Below are 24,350 nucleotides of genomic sequence, written 5' to 3' on the forward strand. Positions count from 1 at the left end.
TCCACACCAAAACAAATCCCAGGAACTGGAAATAAAAAATATTTAACTAGCAATGTGGCCTACATTCTGAATTAAAAAAAAAAATCCCAAACCAAAAAAAATTCCTTTACAACTGAACTTTGTGTGTCTGTACATCTGTTAACAAAATGCATATATAGAAAAAAAGAGAGGAAACCACCTCTCTCTGAAGACACTTTGTATACAAAGTTGAGTCATATCTCTGAATTTAGAATTTCAGAATCTGGAAGATGCTCAAACTTGGATAACACTGCAGATAGCATTTTCATATTATTTATCTCAGCACCAGAAAGAGGGGCATATGTTTACATTCGAACCTTGGCCCAGTTCACAGTATCTGGAAACAAGTTTGCAAAGTCATTACAGATATAATTAACTTGAAGTACTGGCTGAACCTGAAGGTCACCAGAAGGGTGGAAGGCACAGGGAAGGGCAGAGAAGTGGCCATTACAAACTGCTGACTGAGCTCACTGGAGACTCACTGGCACAAACAAGTGGTCCCATCAGACTGTTCAGAAGACTGGACAGCAGTTCCTGACTCCTAAAATACGATGAGAGGGACCTGCCTAAAAAAATGCTACATATACATTTTAAATAAACATGCTCAGTGTGTCCTTCCTGGGAAACAAGGCCTAATTGCCAGCAAGGGGCCCAACTAACAGCGCAACTGCCAAGAACTTTTAACTAATTAGCTAACATTTAAGATTTCAGCTAAACCCAGCTGGTTCAAAAAAAATCCATACATGTTGGAGTTCAAATTAATTCCATTAGTATCTTAATTGAAAAGAGCCAGAGACTGAAAACGTATCACTGTATTCATGCAGCTGTGTAAAACCTCATTCGAAGAAACAAACAAGGAAAAAAGTTAAAACCGGACTATTTTGGAATATGAATTTTATTTTTTTAAAGCCTTTCAGAATTGTTTCACTGTTTATTTTTTTAAAACATATAAAGTAGCAATGCACTTGTGAAAGTATATCTTTGTAAAACATCCATATTACTGGTAAAAATACATTTACAATAACTCTGGCCAAACAATTAGGCCTCCAAGAGACACTTAACAAATAAAAATATAAAATTTTAACAACTCTATTTCCAGTTTTTTTAAAAGTTGAAGTATACTGAAACTGTAAAACCTGGTCCTTCTCAGACCTCCCATTGGCTTTAAATGTCTGGGAATATTTTAAAAAATATTTTATAACTGTAAAATAGTTCCACTCTGATCTCCTAACAATGTTGTTATTAGCTCAGACAAAGTAGAAATACTAACTCAAGATTACTTGTCATTTCCAAATGTAGTTTTGTTTTGGCCTGGTTTTATCAGTTTGGGATTTTATTTGGTATTTAACTTTCAGAAAAAATAACACTTATAGGCCAGGTAAGAAAAGGTATACATATGTGTACGGACAACATATTGAGAGACAGGATTATAACTTCTACGTGATTCTTGAATTATAAGGATGCACTTCTCAAAATAAGATATTGAAGAAAGGTCTGTTCTTCTTATTTTTCTTGAATGTCTTAACATAATACAAACCTGAAGCAAATCCAGCAGCATTAGAGTAACATTATGCTAAACTCTGTTGTGGTACACAGTATAAATATGCCCTGTGTCAGTGGGCAAGCCCCATGGAAAACACAGTTGGCTGAACAGGTATGAACAGCCAGTGTACAGCCACCCCTCAACCACTCCCTCAAGCACCCTCATAATGTCAGACTCACTTTTGAACATGTAATTCAAACCCCAGATAAATGTAATGACAAAAAAGCCACAACTTCACGGTTTTGGAAACCTATGTTGCATTTGGTGGAGCATTATAAGCATTTGGTGGAGATGTTAAAGGTGTGCACCACGGGGCAGGCACCAGCGGTCCCACCAAGCGCTGAGGAGCCTGCCTGCCTCGCACAGCCCCTGCTCTGCACCACCGGCGACTCTCCTTGCGCCCTGCAGAGAAAACCAACAGGTGACTCTCCTCAACCCCCTTTCTCCACAGCTGAGGTACTACTGCAGTTCTCTCTTCTGAATCTACGATTTAGAAAAGAAAATGAAGGTTCCAAAATTCAGCACTGGAACCAAAACTGTAGAAATTCAAGTGGGCCTAGAATCCTTTCTCCTTCAAATGACTTGAAAAACAAAGTCAAACTCACAGGGATGTCTTATTAAGGCACTCTGCAAAACGCCATCCCACACTGTCAGTCACTGCTGTGCCTCAACATTCTGCTTCTGAGCATTTAAAACTGAACAGAGACTGGCACAAATAAGACAGGCTTCTGTGATGGCATTTAAATTTAAACCAAATAATGAAAATACTCAGGCACTTCTAAGGTAATGCTGCTTTGCAAAATCCAGAAGACTTTCACTCACATCTTCCTCTTTTGAAAAAAGAGTGCTGCAGAACTTTTTAAAAAGGAAATGCTCCCCCCATAAGCAGTATCATCAGCTAGTAGCTATGCAAAACACCAAGTTAAATCAGACCAATTAAGGTTATTTGACATAACTAGACAATTATTTACTCTGAAATACATGAGTGATGATTTTAAGACAGCTAATATCAACAAGAGGTAAATTTTTGATTTTTTTTGCTTGCACAACACAAACCCCAAGAATTTCTGATACCTAGAGAAGCTTTAAAAAAAAGAATAACAAAAAAAAAGTGAGAAAGAAATGGCCAAAAGATATTAAGCAAATAGAAGGAGACATTTATTTTCAATTTTCATCAGGATAATCCAGACTAAAGCATTTATCTTTTTTTTCTAATTAACCAGTTTGCAAAAACATTTTAATGTCCTTAAATATGCAATAGCTCTTGCAGATATCATCAAATCCAGCTTCCGAGTCTCTCCCGTGAAGCTCTTATGAAAGGCATCTTGGGCTGACACACATCTTTACTTCAAAATTGTCAAATACTCCCAAAGCTATCAAAGTAGTCAAACAAAAAAAAAAGCTTCCTATGAAAACACCACTTTCTATCAGTTCTAAATATTGTACCTATAAAAAAAATAAATTTAGGACTAGGAAGCCAACATTCCATAACATACCAACACACGACTGAATTTTGCACATAGCTGGTTGTTCCCAGCCTCCACTGCTACTTGTACACCCAAGAAAGCACACTAAGTAGAATCCCATCTGTCTTCCTTCTTGATATGCAGAAGCATAAAAGAAACAGTGTAGATAACAGTATCTGGTTAGTTTTAGTCCCCTTGTGCTTCAAGAAACCTCTGAAAGAAGCCAGCTCTAGAAATATTTGTACGTAGGTGGCCATCTAAACTTAACACAAAGATGGAAAAGGAAAAATTCCTACTTGCATCATCTGAAAAGCAACTAAGCCTTCATATTTTGCCTTATCCATATAAAGGGAAAGACATTTGAGAGGTGGCAGAGCAATGTTTAGGTGAAAATAAACAGTGAGCGAAGCAAGTAAAGTCGAAAACACGAAGAAAGCCATATAGGGAACCATATGGCCTACTCCAAAAAAAGAACAAACCAAAAACCAACCTACCATAAAAAACCTCCAAATGAAGCAGCACCCACGAAAAAACTGAAGAGAAGCCTGGCATTGCCAGGAGGAGTACAGGACAAAAATTTCACCAGGAATGAAATGAAGCCATACAAGAAGTATTTTTAAAGTGCATATCAAATGTTATTTTCATGATGCACTTCATGAAGGGGTGTTTATTTTGAAGCTTGCACCATACTGTGCAAAAGTGAAGGCTGAGTATGAAAAATGTCTCGCTGCAGCTGCAGAGGTCATACTGTAACTCCAACTGACAGCATGATGTTTGGAATGCTTTCCCATAGCAAGTCTCCAATAATTTGTGGTGATTTACCGAACCATCATCAAGGTGAACAATTGGGATTGAGTTACAGTGCTTGAGAAGAAGAGGTAACAGCAGCATGGAGGCAGAAGAGGAGGAGGGAGAAGGAAGACCATGCTGCTTCCCACTTTTCTCAGCTAACAAGAGGTGATCCCACTAGCAGCTCACCTCCCGCCTTATGCCAAAAGCAGCACTGCTATATTTGGATACAGTAGCATCAAAAATAATGATTTTACCTGCTGACTTCTATTTCAGCAGAAGTTATGAGTATGAACTTAACAGGCTTGTTTTTCTCTAACAGCCACATGACTGCATTCATATCAGAAAAATTTAAACCAAGATCAATTCTTTTCCTGTGTTAAGCAGATCTTAGCATACACATAACTACTACATCACAGAACTTATCTTACTTGTAATTATATTATGAAACAATATAGTAAGCAGACCTCTCTGTAAAGCAACATTACTATCACAGTGTAGTTTGTAGCATCACTCAGTAGTACTGAACTTAGTCTGACCCCCATTTAGATACCAGCAATCTGCACTTCATAGCAATTGTTTACATGTTCAGTCTACTTTGAATTTCCTTGAAATCAATCTTCTTCCAAAATAAAGTCCTACTCTTCATTCAGATTTGATAAGCAGCATCTTGTCTGTAATAAAGAGCTTTCAAATAATTATTTTTTTATAGTTTTTCTTGTCAAATCCACTGCTTATAGAAAACCCTCACACTTCTTTGTCTTAGTGTCTGAATTGTACCCAAATAACCAACTTTCATCAATGCACAGTAGCCCTTATGTGTCTAGAGACACCACAGCTACATCTACATGCATTTTAGGAGAACTCAAACATCTATTATCCTGCCTCAGTCAGGGATAAGACTAGAAAAACACACACAGATTACAATCGTTTGCACTGAAATGACGCAGTTTAGGATAGTCAACAAAAGACATGGCTTTAAGACAGGATAAGTAGGTCATAAATTGTTTTAGTGTCACTAGAAAGTCTACTATATGTGCCAGAATAGGGTCAAACTCACAACAGATAAAACCACTCAAGTAAAAGCTGAAAGAAAATCAAAACTGAGATGCAGAGAAGTGACATCCTATACCACAACTTTGTTTTCTCCTAGAACACAATCCTCAAAACCAACTTTTGTTGCCAGTTAAATTATTTTTATATCAGGTAACTTAATAAATACTATATTCAGTGGTCAACAGCACTAATAATTCTATAGATTCCACTGTCTACAAAGGATCTATCATCACCTCTGTCACATAGCAATTTTGAATTGGTTGATGAGGCCCTCACATGTGACAGTACGCCATACTTACCAAGACTCTGTACAATTCAAAACTTGGTTTCTCATGTATATAATATACCTAGAGCTGTTCTCCCATGTTCTAGTCCTACCCAGAAAACAGGAACTTCCTGGTGGCAATGGGCAGTACAAGCTATCAGCCAGGAAGGACCTGAGTGCTGTCTCTTGTGAGTCTGTACAATCTCTCAGGTTTCCATATCTATCACTCTTCTGTATATGTTCTTTTCATATGTACCACCTTCAACTTCAGAATTCACATGTAAGGCATCTACTGGAAATTGTTCTCATAATACCAATAAAAATCAATGTTTTGTGAGAAACAAGTAAGATCTCTCCTATTTCACTTCTCAAAGCATGATGGTTTTTTTAGACATCAGCTCCATTTTCAAATTCCTTTTCAGCCAAATATTAAGCGTTCAATGAGCATTACAATGGGCATCAGTACCTTGACCTTTCATTAGATTGAATGAACTGCTAAACTGCATTAAAAGAAAAAAAGGTATTTCCCATTAAATCGTGTTCCTGAAGAAGATATCTCTAAACTTAATTTCTATTACATTTACCCTTAGAAGAACAAGAACGCTTATTAAATACTAATACACTAACTTAAAATATTTAGGGTCACAAGTAGAGATACACCCAGTAAGCCAATCTGAAAGAAGGCAGCTACAGAGCACACACTCTGTACATTCTACAGTGACCAGTTCTCCTTGACTCCCTCACCTGAAAAAACATGTATGAAAATCAGTTAAGCCCTATAGTTTCCTCTAAGCCATCAACTATATTTAACCGTGTATTTCTGTCAGCTGGGTTTTATCCACACATCAGATCACAGCTACACAGTAGAAAATATTAAACTCTACCACATGATGACATGATTTCAGAAAGGGAACTTCACCATCAACCTTAACAATTTCCTTACTATTTCATTATTCTTAGGACATACATATATCCAGCAAAAACATGATGGAAACAGGACACTGACACAGTACATCTTCATAAAAGAAAATGTCAACTGATACTACCTCACTGGTTTTCCAGTCTGTCCACTATTTTATCTAACTGAATTTAGCTTTATCCTTGCAGATAAGTAATGCAAGTTTGGAGGAGGAGGAACTTTTATGTTGCACAGAGCATCACACTTTTTAGTGGCAGGGGACTAGTTTTTTTCCCAATCTGTTTTTCCAGAAAGAAGGCAACAAATGGAAATTAACAATCTTCTAAAGCCCACAGTGACCTTTTCCCAGCTCTCAAAACAAACACTGCAGTTTTACCAATATGAACTTGTAGTCAGTCATTCTTCTAGAAGAGATGTTTTTCCTTGGCTGGGAATATATCTCCTTTCCCTGTTTTTATTTTGTCACATGACTTTTCTGAAGTCCCCTTCCCATTTTCTTGAGTGGGTTGTATGATGTTTCATCTTTGCTTCCTTTCACTTCTAAGTCTACACCTCCAGTTAACATTTCCTAGTATTTAAATAAACATTTTGGATCCTGACAAAAACATCCTTTCACCTTGTAGCATGTCTGTAAGATCAAATTCCATACCAGTCTGCATCATGAGTTTACATGTGGTTTACCTCAGACCACGAGCTTTACCTTGTCATTCAAAAATCCAAATTTCCAATTATTCTCCAAAGATCCATTTCTGAACATATCACTAATAATATCACTTCCTACTCACTTAATTAAAACTATAACTTGTAACCAAGCTGAAGGAGACAGGAGCCATCCCTGACATTTTTACTAGTGTGCTTTGCCTAAGTAATATTTGGCTCTTTAGGATTAAAATGGGTTACAGCAAAAGAGTTCAGATTAAAAACTCTCTAATAAGTAAGAAACAGCTTCAGATGATCTAGTTATTAAAACATTGAGAGAAAATGGATTAAAAACAACTGCTTTGAAACATACTGTCTGGCACCAACACCCTGAGATATCATGAAAGACATTGAACAGTACCAAGTGGTTCAGGCTTATGAGGTGGGAGATGAACCACAGGACTCCACCACTGAACAGGCAGATCTACTTAGCCAGGCTTCTGATCAAAAGTACAAGATATCTCTGAAAAGGAGCTTAGACTTTTTTTTTTTTTACCTGCATATCTATGCTAAGCGCTGCTGGCAAGCCAGGTCAGCTCAGTGATCCAAAAGAGAATAAAGCCTCCAAAGCCCCTGAAGGCTATTCTTATGCATATAGTTCCCACATTGTTGTGTGATCATTAGATAACACAAGAGGGAAGGTGGAGGAGGCAAAACCAAGGGAGGAAGCGAGTATCTGCCTGTTTCTGCAATAGTCTCAAGTTAGCTCACTCTAATCATGTAGTCAAACTCCTCTGAATTCTCTTGCCTAGCTGTTGCCAGATGAGCACTGGTCCTGTACCACAGGCAGGAATCACTACCAGGCAGCACCCACAGCAGCCACCCCAAGGCAATTAGAGCTGTAAGAAAACCACCCATCACTGAACATCTAGATATCCAACTACAGGTTTGCAGGATTGTCTGTCTATCAGACAGGGATCACTCAGTCTTAATGGACTGTTACTAAAATAGGGAGATCCTGGGACAATGGTTTGCAAAGCCTTCAGCAAACGAGTTTGGCTGGGTTCACTTTCAGGTGTCTGGAGCCTGGAAGAACAGATGGATGTCAGCAGCAAGCCTGCGGTTAACACACAAGCCTTTTAAAGTCTGCTTTAAATGTTAGGGGAAGGAGGGGATATATAACAGGAAACTTTGGGCAGAAAGGAAAAGTGGGTATTTTACAGCAGCGGAGTTGCTCAAACTACTATTCTCATCCTAAATAAACTGACAGAGGAGACTCTGAACTTGAGACGTTTTTCTGTTTCTGACTGTAATCATATGCTTCAGCCTTTAAAACCTTAAAAACCTTCTTAAATAAAGAAGGTGTATTTTGAAACTGTACTAAGCCTTAGGATTTGTATGGGTATCAAACTATGAGTATCAAACATGCTTCTCAAACATAAAAGCTACCATAAAGAGTTAGTCCAAGCATCCAGTTAACATCAAGCCCATCTCCAGACATAAGATCTTCAACGAGCATAAAAGTAGAGCAAATACATGCTACTTTTCATGTCATACCTTTCTAACTACTTTCACAGACTTTCTCAATCAGATTCCATTTCTATTGATGTATTCCACCTTAACATTTTTTAATGCATCCACCCTCCATGGATTTCTCATCCCTTGAACCCATGAGGAATTTTAGTATGTGTAGAAACATTTGTCACACTGTTTGTAAAACCCATTGCATGAAGGTATGAAAATGCTGTTGACATCTCTCTCCCCCTTCAGTTTTTGGGTGGTATTTTTGCAATAAACCTGTAACTGTCACTGACTTTATGTTAGTTTTGAAAAACACTTCTCTAATACTTCTTGGAAGATGTATCTTTCATTCAGGGTAAAATGAAAAGTCATTCCTATTTAAGTAGTATAACTGTATAGCAGTCTCTAAATAGTTGCAAACAAAGTTCAAAATACATCAACTACACACTCACAACTAGGCAACCTACAAAGACCACAAGAAAGTAATTTTTAGCACAAACTTTAATTATTGAACAAAAGAGAAATTTCTAATATTTCAGATTTTTCTATATCAGGTGCAATACATAGCAGAGAGAAATAAAAAAATAAGCATTTAAAAATTGTTTAAATGCCACTTTGCACTATTTTGCCCTCCCCCATTACTTTTTTTTGTGTTCAAAAGAAGTTATTTGTTTATTCCTGATACTGAAATAATATACAAACTTTTCAACCACAGAAGAGATCTATCAGATAAAAGAATTCATTATACACAAGGAAACAGTTGTATAAAGGTAAATTTAAGGGTCCTACCCATTAAATAGCATCTTAAAGAATGCACACAACATTTCTGTTCAAGTCCTCCTGCATTCAGGTTTCTTTTCCCACAACTATAATTTTACAAAACATGTCATGTCGACTTCTTAATTTACACTAACACATTAGTGGAAAAAAAAGCTTATTTGTGCAAAGCTTTCTGTGTATGAAAAAAACGGAGATCAGAAATGAGAACACACTATAAAAAAATCCACCTGTTATGGAAATGTTGAAGAATTTTGATTTAAAACTTGTTCATATTACAATTACTTGTAAGGTGATTTACATAATCATAAATTAGATGAACAACAATCTAAATAGACCATTCTAAAATTGAAGTATTCACAGAATTTCTAGTAAGCTGAAACTCTCAGTATTTAGAGCGTCAGAAACAACAGAAGCAGTTGCCTTCCATGCCAGAAATTTTGCTTTTACAGCACAACTACCCCTTTGCAAGCAGCTAACACATTATTATACACTAAACTATGTTCTTTGCTGTATTTCAATTGAAGTGGCCTTCTATAAGACAAACATTTCTTAAAGTGGAAGATGTATTTTTTTGGAAGAGACAGGAAGCATATTCAAGACAAGACGGTTATTCTGAAGGAGCAGGAAACTGAAATGGCACAGGAGATACTGCTGGGAGAAACTGTCACAGGAGTGGTGAACACGTGGAGGATAACAGGGACAGGGAATACACCTGCAATGACAAGCCCACTGACCAGACAGTACAGAGCAAAATAAAATCCCAACAAGTGGGAAGCCGTGCTACAAATTCACTCAGCCCACTAGCAATTAGCATGGGACCAAGACAAAAACATCACTGAAGTGGTGGCTGCCTGAGATATTCAGAGCTTTTTCAGAGAAGCTTCCTACCACTTCCATATTCTGTACTTCTCACAGATCTCCAGCACATGGGTGCACTCGCAGGAACATCTGAGGAGCAGCAGGGACTACTTAAGAGTAATATGTACATAACAGCTCACACATACACCTTATAGCAGCCTTCTTGTAGCTGAAGGGGACTATAGGAGAGCTGAAGAGGAACTTTTAACAACAGCATGCAGCGACAGGAAAAGGGGGAATAGCTTCAAACTGAAAGAGGGAAGGTTTCAAAGATATTAAGAAGAAATTCTTCACTGTGTCATCTACAGGGCAACCAAGGAATCAGGCGCACCCAGCATGGGTTTAGGAAAGGCAGGTCCTGCTTCACCAAACTGCTCTCCCTTCTATGACCGGATAACCCATCAACTGGATGGGAAAGACTGAATGCTGTCCACCAGGACTTCAGAAAAGCTTTTGACACTCTCTCTCAGCAGTCTTCTGGAGAAACTGGCTCCTCATGGCCTGGTCAGGCACATTCTTTGCTGGATTAGAAACTGTCTTGATAGATGCACCCAGAGAGTGGGGATGAACAGTTACATCCAGTTGCTGGCTGGTGCTCCCCAGGGCTCTGCACTGGGGCTAGTCCTCTTTATTACCTTTATGGATGATCTGGACAAGGGGATCTAGGACACCCTCAGTCAGTTTGCAGGTAACACCAAGTTCAGCAGGGGTGTTGATCTGCTGGAGGGCAGGAAGGCTCTGCAGAGGGGTCTGGACAGGCTGGATCAGTAGGCCAAGGCCAACTGGGTGACGTTCAATAAGGCCAAGTGCTGGGTCCTGCACTTGGGTCCCAACAAGCTGATGCAGTGCAACAGGATAGGGACAGAGTGGCTGGAAACTGCCCAAGGGATAAAATAGCTGGGGATGCTGATGACAGTGGCTGAACATGGGCCAGTGTGTGCCCAGGTGGCTGAGAAGGCCAATGGCATCCTGGCCTGGATCAGCAATAGTGTGCCCAGCAGGAGCTGGGCAGGGATTGTGTCCCTGTGCTTGGCACTGGCGAGGCCACACCTCGAGTCCTGTGTCTGGTTCTGGGCCCTTCACTGCAAGAAAGACATGGAGGTGCTGGAGAATGCCCAGAGAAGGGCCACAAGGCTGGGGAAGGGTCTGGAGCACAAGTCCTGTGAGGAGTGGCTGAGGGAGCTGGGGTTGTTTAGCCTGGAGAAAAGGAGGCTCAGGAGAGACCTCTCTCCAACTCCCTGAAAGGAGGCTGTAGCCAGGTGGGGTTGGTCTCTTCTTCCTGGTAACAGGGACTGGACCAAAGGAAAGGGCTTCAAGCTGAACCAGGGAGGTTCAGAGTGGACATCAGGAAGAATTTTCTCACTGAAAAGGGTAGTTAAGCATTGGAACAGGCTGCCCAGAGAGGCTGTGGAGTCACCATCACTGGAAGCATTCAAGAAACAACTGGACAGTACAGCTTTATGGTTTAGTTGTCATGGTGGTGTTCAAAGTCAAAAACTGGACTCAGTGATCTTGGAAGTGTTTTCAAATGCAAATGATTTTATGGTGAGACACCACAACAGGTTTCCCAGAGAAGTCGTAGACACCCCATTCCTGGAATTGTTCAAGGCCAAGTTGAACATGGCTCTGAATAATGTGATCTAGTTGTAGATGTCCCTGCTCATTGCAGAGGGCTTGGACTAGTTCACCTATGAAAGACCCCTGCCAACTCAAATACTCTGTAATTCTAGGACTAGAATTAACGTCTCATAGTTCTTATTTATAATTTTAGATTTTGAGACATGCAAGCCTGAAATAATATTGGGAGGGAGGGAGGGAGGGAGGGAGGGAGGGAGGGAAGGAAGGAAGGAAGGAAGGAAGGAAGGAAGGAAGGAAGGAAGGAAGGAAGGAAGGAAGGAAGGAAGGAAGGAAGGAAGGAAGGAAGGAAGGAAGGAAGGAAGGAAGGAAGGAAGGAAGGAAGGAAGGAAGGAAGGAAGGAAGGAAGGAAGGAAGGAAGGAAGGAAGGAAGGAAGGAAGGAAGGAAGGAAGGAAGGAAGGAAGGAAGGAAGGAAGGAAGGAAGTGGCGGAAGGAAGGAAGTGGCGGAAGGAAGGAAGGAAGTGGCGGAAGGAAGGAAGGAAGTGGCGGAAGGAAGTGGCGGAAGGAAGTGGCGGAAGGAAGTGGCGGAAGGAAGTGGCGGAAGGAAGTGGCGGAAGGAAGTGGCGGAAGGAAGTGGCGGAAGGAAGTGGCGGAAGGAAGTGGCGGAAGGAAGGAAGTGGCGGAAGGAAGTGGCGGAAGGAAGTGGCGGAAGGAAGTGGCGGAAGGAAGTGGCGGAAGGAAGTGGCGGAAGGAAGTGGCGGAAGGAAGTGGCGGAAGGAAGTGGCGGAAGGAAGTGGCGGAAGGAAGTGGCGGAAGGAAGTGGCGGAAGGAAGTGGCGGAAGGAAGTGGCGGAAGGAAGTGGCGGAAGGAAGTGGCGGAAGGAAGTGGCGGAAGGAAGTGGCGGAAGGAAGGAAGTGGCGGAAGGAAGGAAGTGGCGGAAGGAAGTGGCGGAAGGAAGGAAGTGGCGGAAGGAAGGAAGGAAGTGGCGGAAGGAAGTGGCGGAAGGAAGTGGCGGAAGGAAGTGGCGGAAGGAAGTGGCGGAAGGAAGTGGCGGAAGGAAGTGGCGGAAGGAAGTGGCGGAAGGAAGTGGCGGAAGGAAGTGGCGGAAGGAAGTGGCGGAAGGAAGTGGCGGAAGGAAGTGGCGGAAGGAAGTGGCGGAAGGAAGTGGCGGAAGGAAGTGGCGGAAGGAAGTGGCGGAAGGAAGTGGCGGAAGGAAGTGGCGGAAGGAAGTGGCGGAAGGAAGTGGCGGAAGGAAGTGGCGGAAGGAAGTGGCGGAAGGAAGTGGCGGAAGGAAGTGGCGGAAGGAAGTGGCGGAAGGAAGTGGCGGAAGGAAGTGGCGGAAGGAAGTGGCGGAAGGAAGTGGCGGAAGGAAGTGGCGGAAGGAAGTGGCGGAAGGAAGTGGCGGAAGGAAGTGGCGGAAGGAAGTGGCGGAAGGAAGTGGCGGAAGGAAGTGGCGGAAGGAAGTGGCGGAAGGAAGTGGCGGAAGGAAGTGGCGGAAGGAAGTGGCGGAAGGAAGTGGCGGAAGGAAGTGGCGGAAGGAAGTGGCGGAAGGAAGTGGCGGAAGGAAGTGGCGGAAGGAAGTGGCGGAAGGAAGTGGCGGAAGGAAGGAAGGAAGGAAGGAAGGAAGGAAGGAAGGAAGGAAGGAAGGAAGGAAGGAAGGAAGGAAGGAAGGAAGGAAGGAAGGAAGGAAGGAAGGAAGGAAGGAAGGCCTAAGAAAACTTAAGATGGCAGCAGAAGAAGCAGAAACAAGATTGACAAGTCCCCAGTTTGAGAAGCATTACAACTCTGTGCAACAGGCAATTCCACAGGAGGATGAGAAAGGGAACCACAGGTCAGATTCTTCCCAGCCTTTTATTAACAAACTTAGTAAACAACAGAACTCATTCCCTGACTGTCTTCTCTCTTGCACAGAAATAGGTGCTAAAAGTAAAATATATCAGATTCAGTAACAGACACACACAAACACACATCCTCATGCTTTCCAGGAATGCATCCTCAATAAAGCAGACGCTGGATCCAGCACATACTATGGACCATATTAAAATAAAATTTCTAATCTCTAGTAGTTTATTGTATCACCCTTCCCCTAGTTTTGCTTCAGCTGCAAACTGTGGTTTCTAGAATTCACTTTTGTAAATTATTTGAAGATGAGATTGTGGAGAAGCAGTCTGAAGAAGATCTAAATTCTATGGGCATCATCAGATATAAATATTGCTCCACTCAGGTTCCCCTTCTCAGCTGTATACAGAAATTTGTTTCAACAGCTTATCTTCAAAACTCCATGTGCCTTAGAAACACTGCTCTTCCAACATCTTAGATTCTCACATCCCAAAGGACTACACCTCAATAACCCCATTTCTCCAAACGCTCTCTATAGAAAATATGCAGAGAGATTCTGTTCCAATCTGAGAGAATAAGAACCAGAGAGATCTCAGATATTCAAGTCAATATTCAGTTGTTCAGTGGACAAGGGACATTGCACACTCTTTCCTAAACAAGTGCCTGTGTTTGGCTGCAAGGCCAAATCAAGCTCACTTAACTACTTTCTCCTACTGTGGAATAAAGGCGGCTGTTTTACCTCCACTAAACTGTAGAAAGGCTTATATTATCTCAATTTGCAGGGAAATTCTTGTCATAGTATAGCCAAGAAGTAAACACTCCCAGTACTCATGCAAGGGGGTTACAAAGTTAGTGGTCACGTAGTGCCCCAGGTATACCAAGGATATACAAAGCACATCACTCTGTGAACACCTCAAAAAAAAAAACCCAAAAAACCCAAAAAAAAACCAGAACCAGAAAAACCCTATAAACAAACAAAAACCAGGGAAAATTATATACTAGAGTCCCAAGAATTCTTCACTTCTCTCTAGACTGCAGCAAGTAAAACTCTCAAACTCACAATTTTTATTCTTCACCACTGCAATTAGTACATAATTACATGATAAAATACTACTTTCTATTTTGTCCAAATCTTACACTGGATCAGATGTCACAAAAAAAACAAAAAAAAAAAGTTTGGTAAAATGAATGAATTTTGTGTTTACCCAAAGGGTTTTAAAAAAGACTTTATTACCTGCTTAACTGAAACAACAGTGTGCTGAACAACATATGCCACACATTTTCTCAAAATAAGTATCATTTCAGGCTCAAACAGACAACCTCTCAAAAAATTTGATTTTAGCACACCTTCAGTGGCTTTCAACTGACTTCAAAAATAACAAAACCACTCCTGGAATTCAGCAGTGAGTAAGCTTTAACTAATACTGAAATGGGCATCCAGTTTTTACGGTAGGCTTCTGCTCCACAGCTAAAAGAACTAGTCAACTGTTCTATACCATAGATGAAAAACAAATGTTTAAAAACTGCAAATACAACTGTAAAAGTTATGTCCTACACATAGACTTACCCCAGGATAATGTTTCAGACTATTAATAAATGTAATTTGGAACACTGTCCCTGTGCCTTTCCCCAGAAAGCCTTTCTACAGAAAAAATAATATAAAAAAAATAATCTGACAGTCATAAGCAGTCTTATGTTTATGTTTGCATCTACCTAATATGTAATGTAAGAAAACTAGAAAGAGAAAATGCAACACACAAAGTTATAGATGTAGCACACTTCACAATCAACACACAATATAAAAGTATTCTTCCTCACTACACATCCCAGAGGCAACTAAAAACATAACTTATAAATACCATCTGCTTCTATTGTCTCTCTAGCAATGTATTAGCAAAATACATCAATTTTAAAAATAGAGGAAAAAGTCTTACTCTGCTATATCAAGATATCCACAGGAAGCAGCTGCATGTAGAGGTATCCAGCCTTCATTATCTGGTTGATTAATATTTGCTCCATTTTCCACCAGAAATTTCACCATATCTACGTTATCATCTATACAAGCCTACAAAGAAAGAAAGAGTTAAGAAGTAAGTTGATATCAAAGCTGTTCTACAATACTGAGCATCTTTAAGCAAAATCTTCAGGAGAAAACGTGAAGTATCTTCAGTTCTGATGAGGAAGTAGGGTTTCTTTGTTGGGGTCCGGCAGCAAGACAGGAAGAATTTGAGAGATAAACAGCAGGTTCCAGATTTATAAAACTTTTTAAATAAATGCGCTTAAACAGTTAAAAAAAAGCAAAAAAAAATTATTTTCTCAGGTAAATGCATTCTGGTTTTCTGAGAAGACCTTTACAATCCCCACTGAACCCTTATTCTCCAGTATAAAGTGGTTCCTCAGGTCCTCACTTTATCCCAGGCCCAGCTCAGCCACTTCAGTGGATATTAAAATTGAATGAACAGCTACACCATGAAGTAGAATTGTGACTAAGAACTGGGAAGCACTTTGAAAACAATACCATAATGTGATTTGACCTGTAATGTAAGAGAAACTATGGAGTAGATGGGGATGCTACACAGTATTTCAACATCCCCCTACTGTTTTCTACTGCAATATATTCTATACCACCATAAATCTTTTAACAGTCTATTAATCACGCATGTTTATAAACTTATTCGAGTATCAGGTTGGCAACTGCAAAAATATTATCATCTGCCCACATCTCTTAATTACCAAGCAAACAGCATTGCCCAGATGCAGAACTACTGCCGTTCTGCAGACCTCCATCTTGACTGACTCCTGTTTTGCCTTTCTTCTCTCTGTTCGAGTATTTTTCTCACAGGGTGCTCGGTGAGTTTTCTTGCCAACTTCTATCCTGCTGCCCTTAAAAGGGCAGAGCAACTGAGAGAAAAGTCCCTCTGCATTTCAGGGCAGCAAGAACTCCAAGCAGCTAGACCCCACAAGACTGGTATTAATTTTTCAGCTTAATAAATCAACAATACTACATAGCCACATGGCTGAAATGAGAACCTCTACTCCTGGGATCCTAGTTCCTACTAGGGAATTACACCTCTAATGAAATGCAACTAAGGTATAAATTTTATTTTTCAGAATACTTCTGAAAAATCCCCAAAATTACATAATGTTTTCCCGTAGAAAGAAAACAACTTGGATATCCCTATTTAAGCAACTCTGTGTTCAAAGATGAATCCTGTAGCTTTCCTTCGTTCTGCAATGCTGAGGCAATAGCTACACCATGAGGAGAATGTTGCTTCCCAGTGTAACCAGCCAAACAAAACCAGCCACAAATTATCCTTTAACTCCATTTGCTTTAGTTAGGGACAGCTAGACTGCAATACACTGCTTGCATTATTTGTTTTTCAGTTAAAAACAAAACCCCATTCTTGAATGAAACCTTCCCTACCTTTTCAGGTATTCTTGAAAACTGACTCGAGAACTTCTTAGTCATACCCATCCCTAATAAAATAATTTATTAACATACTCCAGCAATAAAGACTACAAGTTTGTTAACCACATTTGTCTTCAATTTCTCCCACTTATCAACAGTGTACAATGATTATACACTTAAAACAAGCTCTGAAAGAAGAGAATCACCTCTTTTTGTAAGACATTTTGTAACTTAGTGAAAAAGAATCCAAATGCAAGACATGGTTAATCAGTTTAGGAGGAAAACAAATTCAAGAAACTCAGATGTTTACACTTAACAGAAATATCAACTATATGTACCCATATATCCAGTTTTTCTGGATATTCAATTTGTCCAACCACTCATATTCTACATCTATAATAAAATTCACCATCTAATTATAAGGAAAATTAAATTTATATCAAAATATTTCTGATGCAAATATTTGAGTATTAAATTTTAATATGCTGCATGCTTATCTTAAAATTTCCAGGAATTCATCACCTGTGGAAAAAAGCTATCTTAAAACTGATTAGCACTATTAACAAAAAAAACCAAAAACCAACCAACCAATCAACCAACCAAACAAAAAAAAATAAAAAAAAAAACCCCAACCATCTGGTTGTGACACAACCCAAAAATCCTTGACTATTTTTCAAATATACATGAGAAAACCTGACAAGATATACTCATAAAAGTGCTGTTGCTAAGTGAATCAAAAGCTTACATATGCAGCACATTAAAAGACATATGACTAAGTGGCTAAAAATATTTGACCAAATTTGGGCAGTTTATTGTGCCATATATGGCAACAATCAGGAGAGCTCAAATACACTTATCAGGTATTATAAGAAACTGCACATTCATAACAACCAAAAATATTTTATTAAAAACTCGCTGTTGTCTCCAAAAAGGTAATACCTATCTTAAGTCTAATACAACAAATTGCAATTCATTCTATTGCTTTTAAACACAAATCCACTGCATCTTATGTCTCCATGTCCCCTTTTTCTTAACAGAACTACAGGCAGGTGTTGGATAGATTCTGTCACTCTCAGCACTTTCCATAGGAAAGGCACTTCTCACTATCATCATGTACCTTAAGACAGAAAGCCAAGAAACAAATGTTATAAAAGAAATTTTATCTAAATGTTTTTCCATTTCCACTGCACTGCTCACTTCTAAAAGCAATATTTATCAAGTGTCAGAAGTGCCTCTGTTGTTAAAGACTGACATCTCAACCACAAAAGGAAAGCTTGTCAGAGCAGCATGATAAACTTAAAGCAGTAGCCTCTGAACAGAATGCCCTTCTAGACCTCAGCCTGCAAGTTATTACAAAGGAAAAAGCAACGTACATGCAAGACGTAATCAACCAGAGTTCCACTGATGCTGCAGTAACTCAGAAAGATAAATTCTCACCATTCTTTCTGTCCCAGAATCTGAACAGAGGACGCAGACAGCTGCAGGTCTTCCTTTTTCACATTTATTACAGAGATCCCTTTCAAGAGTCATCTCAGTTCTTTGCAGTCATCTGCCCTTATCCCCTTATCCTCTCACTTCATGACCCACAGTTCCCGTCTAGAGCATCAGTTACCACTTAGTGAAACCACAGGTCATCCTAAAGCTCTTTCCAAGTGCTTGCAAAACACAGCTGTAGAGCACCTATACCAGCCAGCTCCTAGGGCAAGCAGGACATAGGAGCTCACACATAAGACACCCTTCATCCCATGAACTGTTTTCTCTCCCTCAACCCCAGCCTCACCAAATGGCAGAAAGGCATTTCCGCATGAAGCGCTCATTACCCTGCCAAATTTGACCTAAGTTAGCAAACAGGCCTCAAACAGAACAACAGCTGCCAGTGCTATCATAGAAACCTTTTTTCCTTTGAGAACCAATTTAGAAATTAGGCTAATCAGTCATAAAGTCAAAGTAAAGTTGAGAATACAAAGTCTGGTTACCTTTTCTGATAAGAAAAGGGAAGTACACTGAGGTCCAGAAAAGAAAACTACTTTCCATTTGTACAACAACCTGAAACTTGGACTGCAAAGACGAGCAAAGATCAACAGCACCTGGCTCCCACACAGACAAGTCCTAGGTAGGTCTAGCTTGTGCTAGAAACAACATTTTAACCTTTTCCCATAAATACTCAAAAGGGGATAACAGACACCTGTTAAACATGCTAGACTTTAAACTGACTGTATTTGCCATGACTTTGTATTCCAGTGCAGTGGCAGGTGCTATAGCTGCCTCTTGATACTATGTGTTAAGAACATAGATGACAGGGAAATATAACTTAAGTCAGTAGCCTTAAAAAGAGGTAATTTTAAAAGAAACATCAGAAGTTCTTGGTTCTTCAGTGAGTAAGCACCCATAGAATTCAGCAGAGAGCACTCTTCCCCAAAAGACAGGAAAAGACTGTAATTATTTTGAAAAAATCAGAAATCTTGTAGGGAAGGAAGCTATCAGTCTGTTAGACCACTGTCCCATATACATGAAGCAGAGCCATACACTATGCACCTTACATGGGGCTACAATTTATACTGATTTTCATTAATGCTAACATCTAAAGAGGTAACATAATCTAATTTAGGCGTTCAGACATTACACTTCTTTTAATAAGTTTCAGTAAAATTTGTCTCCATTCTCCACAGAGAGACTAAAACCTACCCTTTTACTGACTAGATCAGTATTCTGATCTATTCCATAAATTATTTTGCATCTATTAGGAAAACAAACGTTTTTTGTTTGACACCTCTGCCATCACATTTCATTTTTTCCTTTTTTACTCCTGGTACAGAAAAGAGTCAAAAATATGAACACAGAAGAATATATTAAAGGGATAAAATAAGTCCAACAGCCATTCTGAATTGCCATGTGAATACTGGAACCAGGAAGAAGAGCTCACACAGAGGGTCTGGAGTATAGTTGGTCCCCTCTTTCAATTTTTCAAGTGAAGTAATTCCAGTGGGTCCAACAGGACTTAGCAGGACATGAACATCTGTGCTAATGTACCCAGGAATCAAATCAAAGCAGCAGAGCTGGTTAAAAGTGGTTCACATTCTCTTTGCTTTGGGTTGCTTTGCTCCTCTGCCATCACATACCACACTCCCTTACAGCTATGCTGACACATTGTGCTAAACTGAATCTACACTGGATCAGAAAGGCAATTAGAAATAAAATGAAATAAACAAGAAAAAGAAAGAAAAATACTCTTATCTTTATCTGGTTAAAGCAGAATTATTTGCTTAGATTATATTAAAATGGGTTTTGTATTCGGAGAAGCAGCATTGTTCTGAAATTCATTTTCATGTCCTAATTCCACTATCAAAGAAACAAAATTTAGTTTCACTCTGAATTTTCACCCATTATAATGCCTGTTAAAGCTTCTTGTTTCAAACTGACACTTTTTGAAAGACATATTTCCAAATTAGCAACTGCTTCACCACTTGTACTTTTGAATTTACAACTCTTTTAAGCCTAGTTTCTTGTTTGTAAGTATTTCATAGAATCATAAAATATTTTGGGTTGGAAGAAACTCATCTAGCTCCAAATGCCTGTCATGGGCAAGTTGTTGAGAGCCCCATCCAAGCTGGCCTTGTACAGCCTTCCTACAGAAATGATATTACTTGCTCTATCTCACTATCCTCCCTCCCTCCCTTGCAGTTTCAACTGAAACTGAGACAGGAACTGAGGCTGAAGAGAATTAAATTCACCAGTTGTCATGAAAAGGTGGTTAACCATGAATCCTCTGAAATAATGGTGCCACAAAGCAGTTCACAGTGTGAACTCAACAGCTACTGCTCTTCGTGCTGACCTCCCAGTGAGCACAGCTCCATGAGGTAACTCCCACAGTTTGAAGGCTGGTCTCACTCTGCAATGATTTTTGCCCTCATGAGGAAAGGTTTTCTTAGGAGAGAGGACATTACAGTTCACTAATCACATCTTCTGTTCATCTTCACTGATGCTGTGAAAAAGAGAGTAAATTTACATATTGCAATTCTTAGAGGTTTTCTTCTGGCAGTAAACCACTGACAGTGAAGGTCTAAAAAGAAATTTGGTCAAACAAACCAAACCAGGTTTGAGCAACGCTTTCCAATTTTCAATAACTTACATATTTATGCTGCACATTAATTAACAATGAAGTACCAACAAATGAAGTGGCAGTAAAGTGCATGAAATGAAACATGAGCCTTATCTAACTTTCACGTTACAGGGTCAAATTAATCTGGGAGTTACTGCCACTAGAACAAAGGAAGAATATTTTTTTTGCACCTAAATTTATTACTCGGCTATTAATTCAATGTTTTCATACAAAGTATAACATCTTAAGGTTCTAAAGTGTTCCAGAATATTCACTGAATATTCTGGAACACTTTCAAGACGAAGGGTAATAAGAAGGAGCAGCAAATGAGATTATGAAATATTAGTGATTACTACACTTACTTACTATTCAAACAATCACTATAAAAGCAGGTATTTTACATTTGCCAAGTATTCTGTTTAATAGTACATACAGGATGGAGAGGCTGCTGTTGATGTTCATGTTTACGTTAAGAAACAGAAGAGTTTTGGTGTTGTAACAGAACTTCAGGTATTAATCTAGTATTACAGATGACAAATGTTGCTCAATTATGAAATTAAGTGTTCATTTAGCCAACCCACAAGTCACAGCTCCTATTTTTCAATGAGCTGGGTAATACCAGATACCTTGCCTACTGACAAAATCTAGTTTTAGGATTGAATATTTTACTTTATTAAAGCATGCTTTCTGGTAAAAATGGTATGGTTTACAATGCAAACATCCTTGCTAAACTAGTAATATTACCCTTTTGCTAGACTAGCATTACTTCGTTTAGCTTGCCCGTAAATATTATGTATGATACACTTGTGTGTTATTTTTTGGTAAGAATGGCCTACTATTTAAAAACCTGGAGAATTGGCCCATAAAAAAGAGTTAAAATTAGTATTACCACATCCAATAATTCAAACTACCAAAGTATTTCAAGAGTATCTCATGGCTTCTGCAAGTTACAGCAAACTCTTTTCCAGAGAAATTTCTTGCCAACACTTCACTTTTAAGCGCAGAAAATGAGAATCATTTTAGACATCTGCAAAAGCAGGTGAGAAAGACACTTTCTCCTAAGGAAAAAACACTACTTGAAGATGATGCAACATTTCATGTCCATTCAAGTCTCATGGGGAAAGCACGCAGAGGCTATTGAAACTGAGCACCCATTAACTATCATTACTTAATTCAAATCCTGCAGAACTGTCAAACATTGACAAAAATAGATAAATCATTCCAGAACTCAAACTTCTCTAGCTATTATTTCCACTTTATGTAAGCAACTTGTCTAAGTTTTCTAAGATATACAAGTGAATATCTCAACAAAAGTTCACTTAAGATTTTCTTTCAGCTCCAAGATAAAACCAGAAGCTACATCAAATCAGTAAATGTTTAGCTCAAATATGTGGTAAGAGCACAATGTAATTTCCATCCTACAATTCTGTCTTGTTTTCTTTGCTACACTGAAATTACGAATTTAATTGCATGCCCTTAAGCTTTGCTAGTTTGTAACTTATAGTTAAACCGGCAAGTTTAATTATGGGCACAATTCATGAAAAATACTAAAATCTATCACTGCTGAGACTGATATAATCTACATGTTAAAAAATTGATCTCATAGGGATTTTCCACTATTTGAATCCTAATGAATGCTTAATCATAGATCTTAATCAGGACTGCAATGGAATACATATATTTGAGTGGTTTCAGAGTGTTTCAAGTAGAGATAGAATTATTCTTGCCTTCTAACCTCCTGCCAAGATAAATAAGGAGGAGAGTTGGCTGCTGCAATGTTATTTAACCAGAGATGCCACCCTTAGTGTTACCAATCTCAGTAACAGATCAAGACCCATCCTGACAGACATTATATGGACAAAACAACCCAGTCTGATGCCTGCTCCCATTCTTGCTAAAATAATCCCAACTATTCCAGGCTACCCAGTTACATGGGTAGTCCATGCAAATGTGCTTCAAAATAGACATTTGTTTTCATTTTTAGCTCTGTGAAAATCTATTTTCAGGAACAGTTGAAATTCCCACACCAGAAGTTATCTCTTAATTAAAACCACCGTACTAAATATATAGTATTAAACTTTAATGGTATTCATCTACTGCAATGCAAAGAAGAAATTTCAAGACAACGTGCCAAAAATATCTGCCTAAACCCCTCAAATAATCCTTGGAAAATGAGATGTCATGGAAAGAAATTATTTTGGAAGAGAGCAAACCAAATGGCATTGAAAGACTTAAGTTACTAATGCTGGTGCAGATCTATTTGCCTGAGTGGCCTTTTTTCTCCTGGCTCAACATATTGACAGAGGTGGTGAAGACACTCCACAAAGCAATCTCTGTCTGAAGTTCACACAAATGAGGCTTTTTCTTAAACTTTGGCATTAAGTGCTTTTCCTTCTGATTTTTTTTCAATTTAAAAATAACACTAGTACTTTTTGTGGAACTTGCTTATAAATGTACTTTCATGTTTCTTAGGCAGTTTTTTAACCATATGCCAACTGAAAAAACAGGAGTGTACCAGGCAAAATGGAGAAATTAAGATCTGCCCGACACCATGGTACAACACACATGGTACATAGCTGGTACAATGTGCAAATTCACAAGCTGTCTTGAACCCTGAAGGTTTAGGCAGGTAAGTATATATAAATTACACATGACAGATCGTCATTTTAGCTACATGTTTTTGAAACCTATCAAAAATCAGTGAATTTGGGAGTTGCTCCAGAACTGAATTTCAAGTTCAATTGTTTTACAAAAGTATTTCTCTTTTTTCTGGCCTCTGCCTTCGGAGCTTGCTTTATGAGGCAATTTCAACAGGGAATCACAGAATGGGTCAGGTGGGAAGAGACCACAGTGGGTCATGTGGCCTACCTAACCCCCCTGCTCAAGTAGGGCCATCCTAAGAGCACATGGCCCAGGACTGTGCCCAGACAGTTCTTGAGCACCTCCAGTGAGGGAGACTCCACAGCCTCTCTGGACAATTTGTTCCAGGGCACAGTAAAGAAGTTTTTCATCATACTCCAGTGGAATTTCCTGTGCAGCTGCTTCTGCCCAGTGTCCCTTGTCCTATTGCTTGGCACCATCAAGAAGAGTCTGGAAACTTCCTCGGACACGCTCCCTTCAGGTACTGACAGACAGTGATGAGGAGACAGTGACAGTGTCCTCTCAGTCATCTTTTCTCAGGGCTGAACAGGCCCTGTGGTTGATGCACCATGCTCAGTGGGACAAAGACGATACAACCCTCCACATCTACCTCCCAACAAGTATGGAAAAGAAACAAGGTTCAGGAGTAAACAAAACTGGCATACTGTAAAAATATAGTGCCATTATAGAGTTTCATTAAGCATTTATGGTTTCATTAAGCATTTATTGCTCCAACTTTGGCAGATAGTGATTCATTTTCATGGTCACACCGTGTGTAGATATTACATTTGAGAAGGAGAAAGCAATGTCATATAGGACATGTATTTCTGTCCCAGTCAAATTAAACAGTAGCCAATTGCATTTCAAATAGGGGTTTTTTTCCATGAGTAAACATAACCTGCTTTTAGCACATGGGTGACTAATCAAGTTCTT

The 24,350-nt window shown here is 39.4% G+C and overlaps 1 protein-coding gene across 6 annotated transcripts in view; it reads right to left on the reverse strand.

Annotated features, from left to right (window-relative positions):
- Nucleotides 1-24,350, reverse strand: part of PPP1R12A (protein phosphatase 1 regulatory subunit 12A) — a 113,048-nt gene that overhangs the window by 53,400 nt on the left and 35,298 nt on the right. For all 6 annotated transcript variants that reach the window (XM_064419603.1, XM_064419601.1, XM_064419600.1 and 3 more), the window contains exon 2: nt 15,204-15,334. In XM_064419603.1, coding sequence (XP_064275673.1) covers nt 15,204-15,334 — 131 coding nt within the window. The remainder of the gene's footprint in view (nt 1-15,203; nt 15,335-24,350) is intronic.

This window comes from Passer domesticus, chromosome 5 (assembly GCF_036417665.1).
Source record: "Passer domesticus isolate bPasDom1 chromosome 5, bPasDom1.hap1, whole genome shotgun sequence".
Taxonomy (NCBI): Eukaryota; Metazoa; Chordata; class Aves; order Passeriformes; family Passeridae; genus Passer; species Passer domesticus.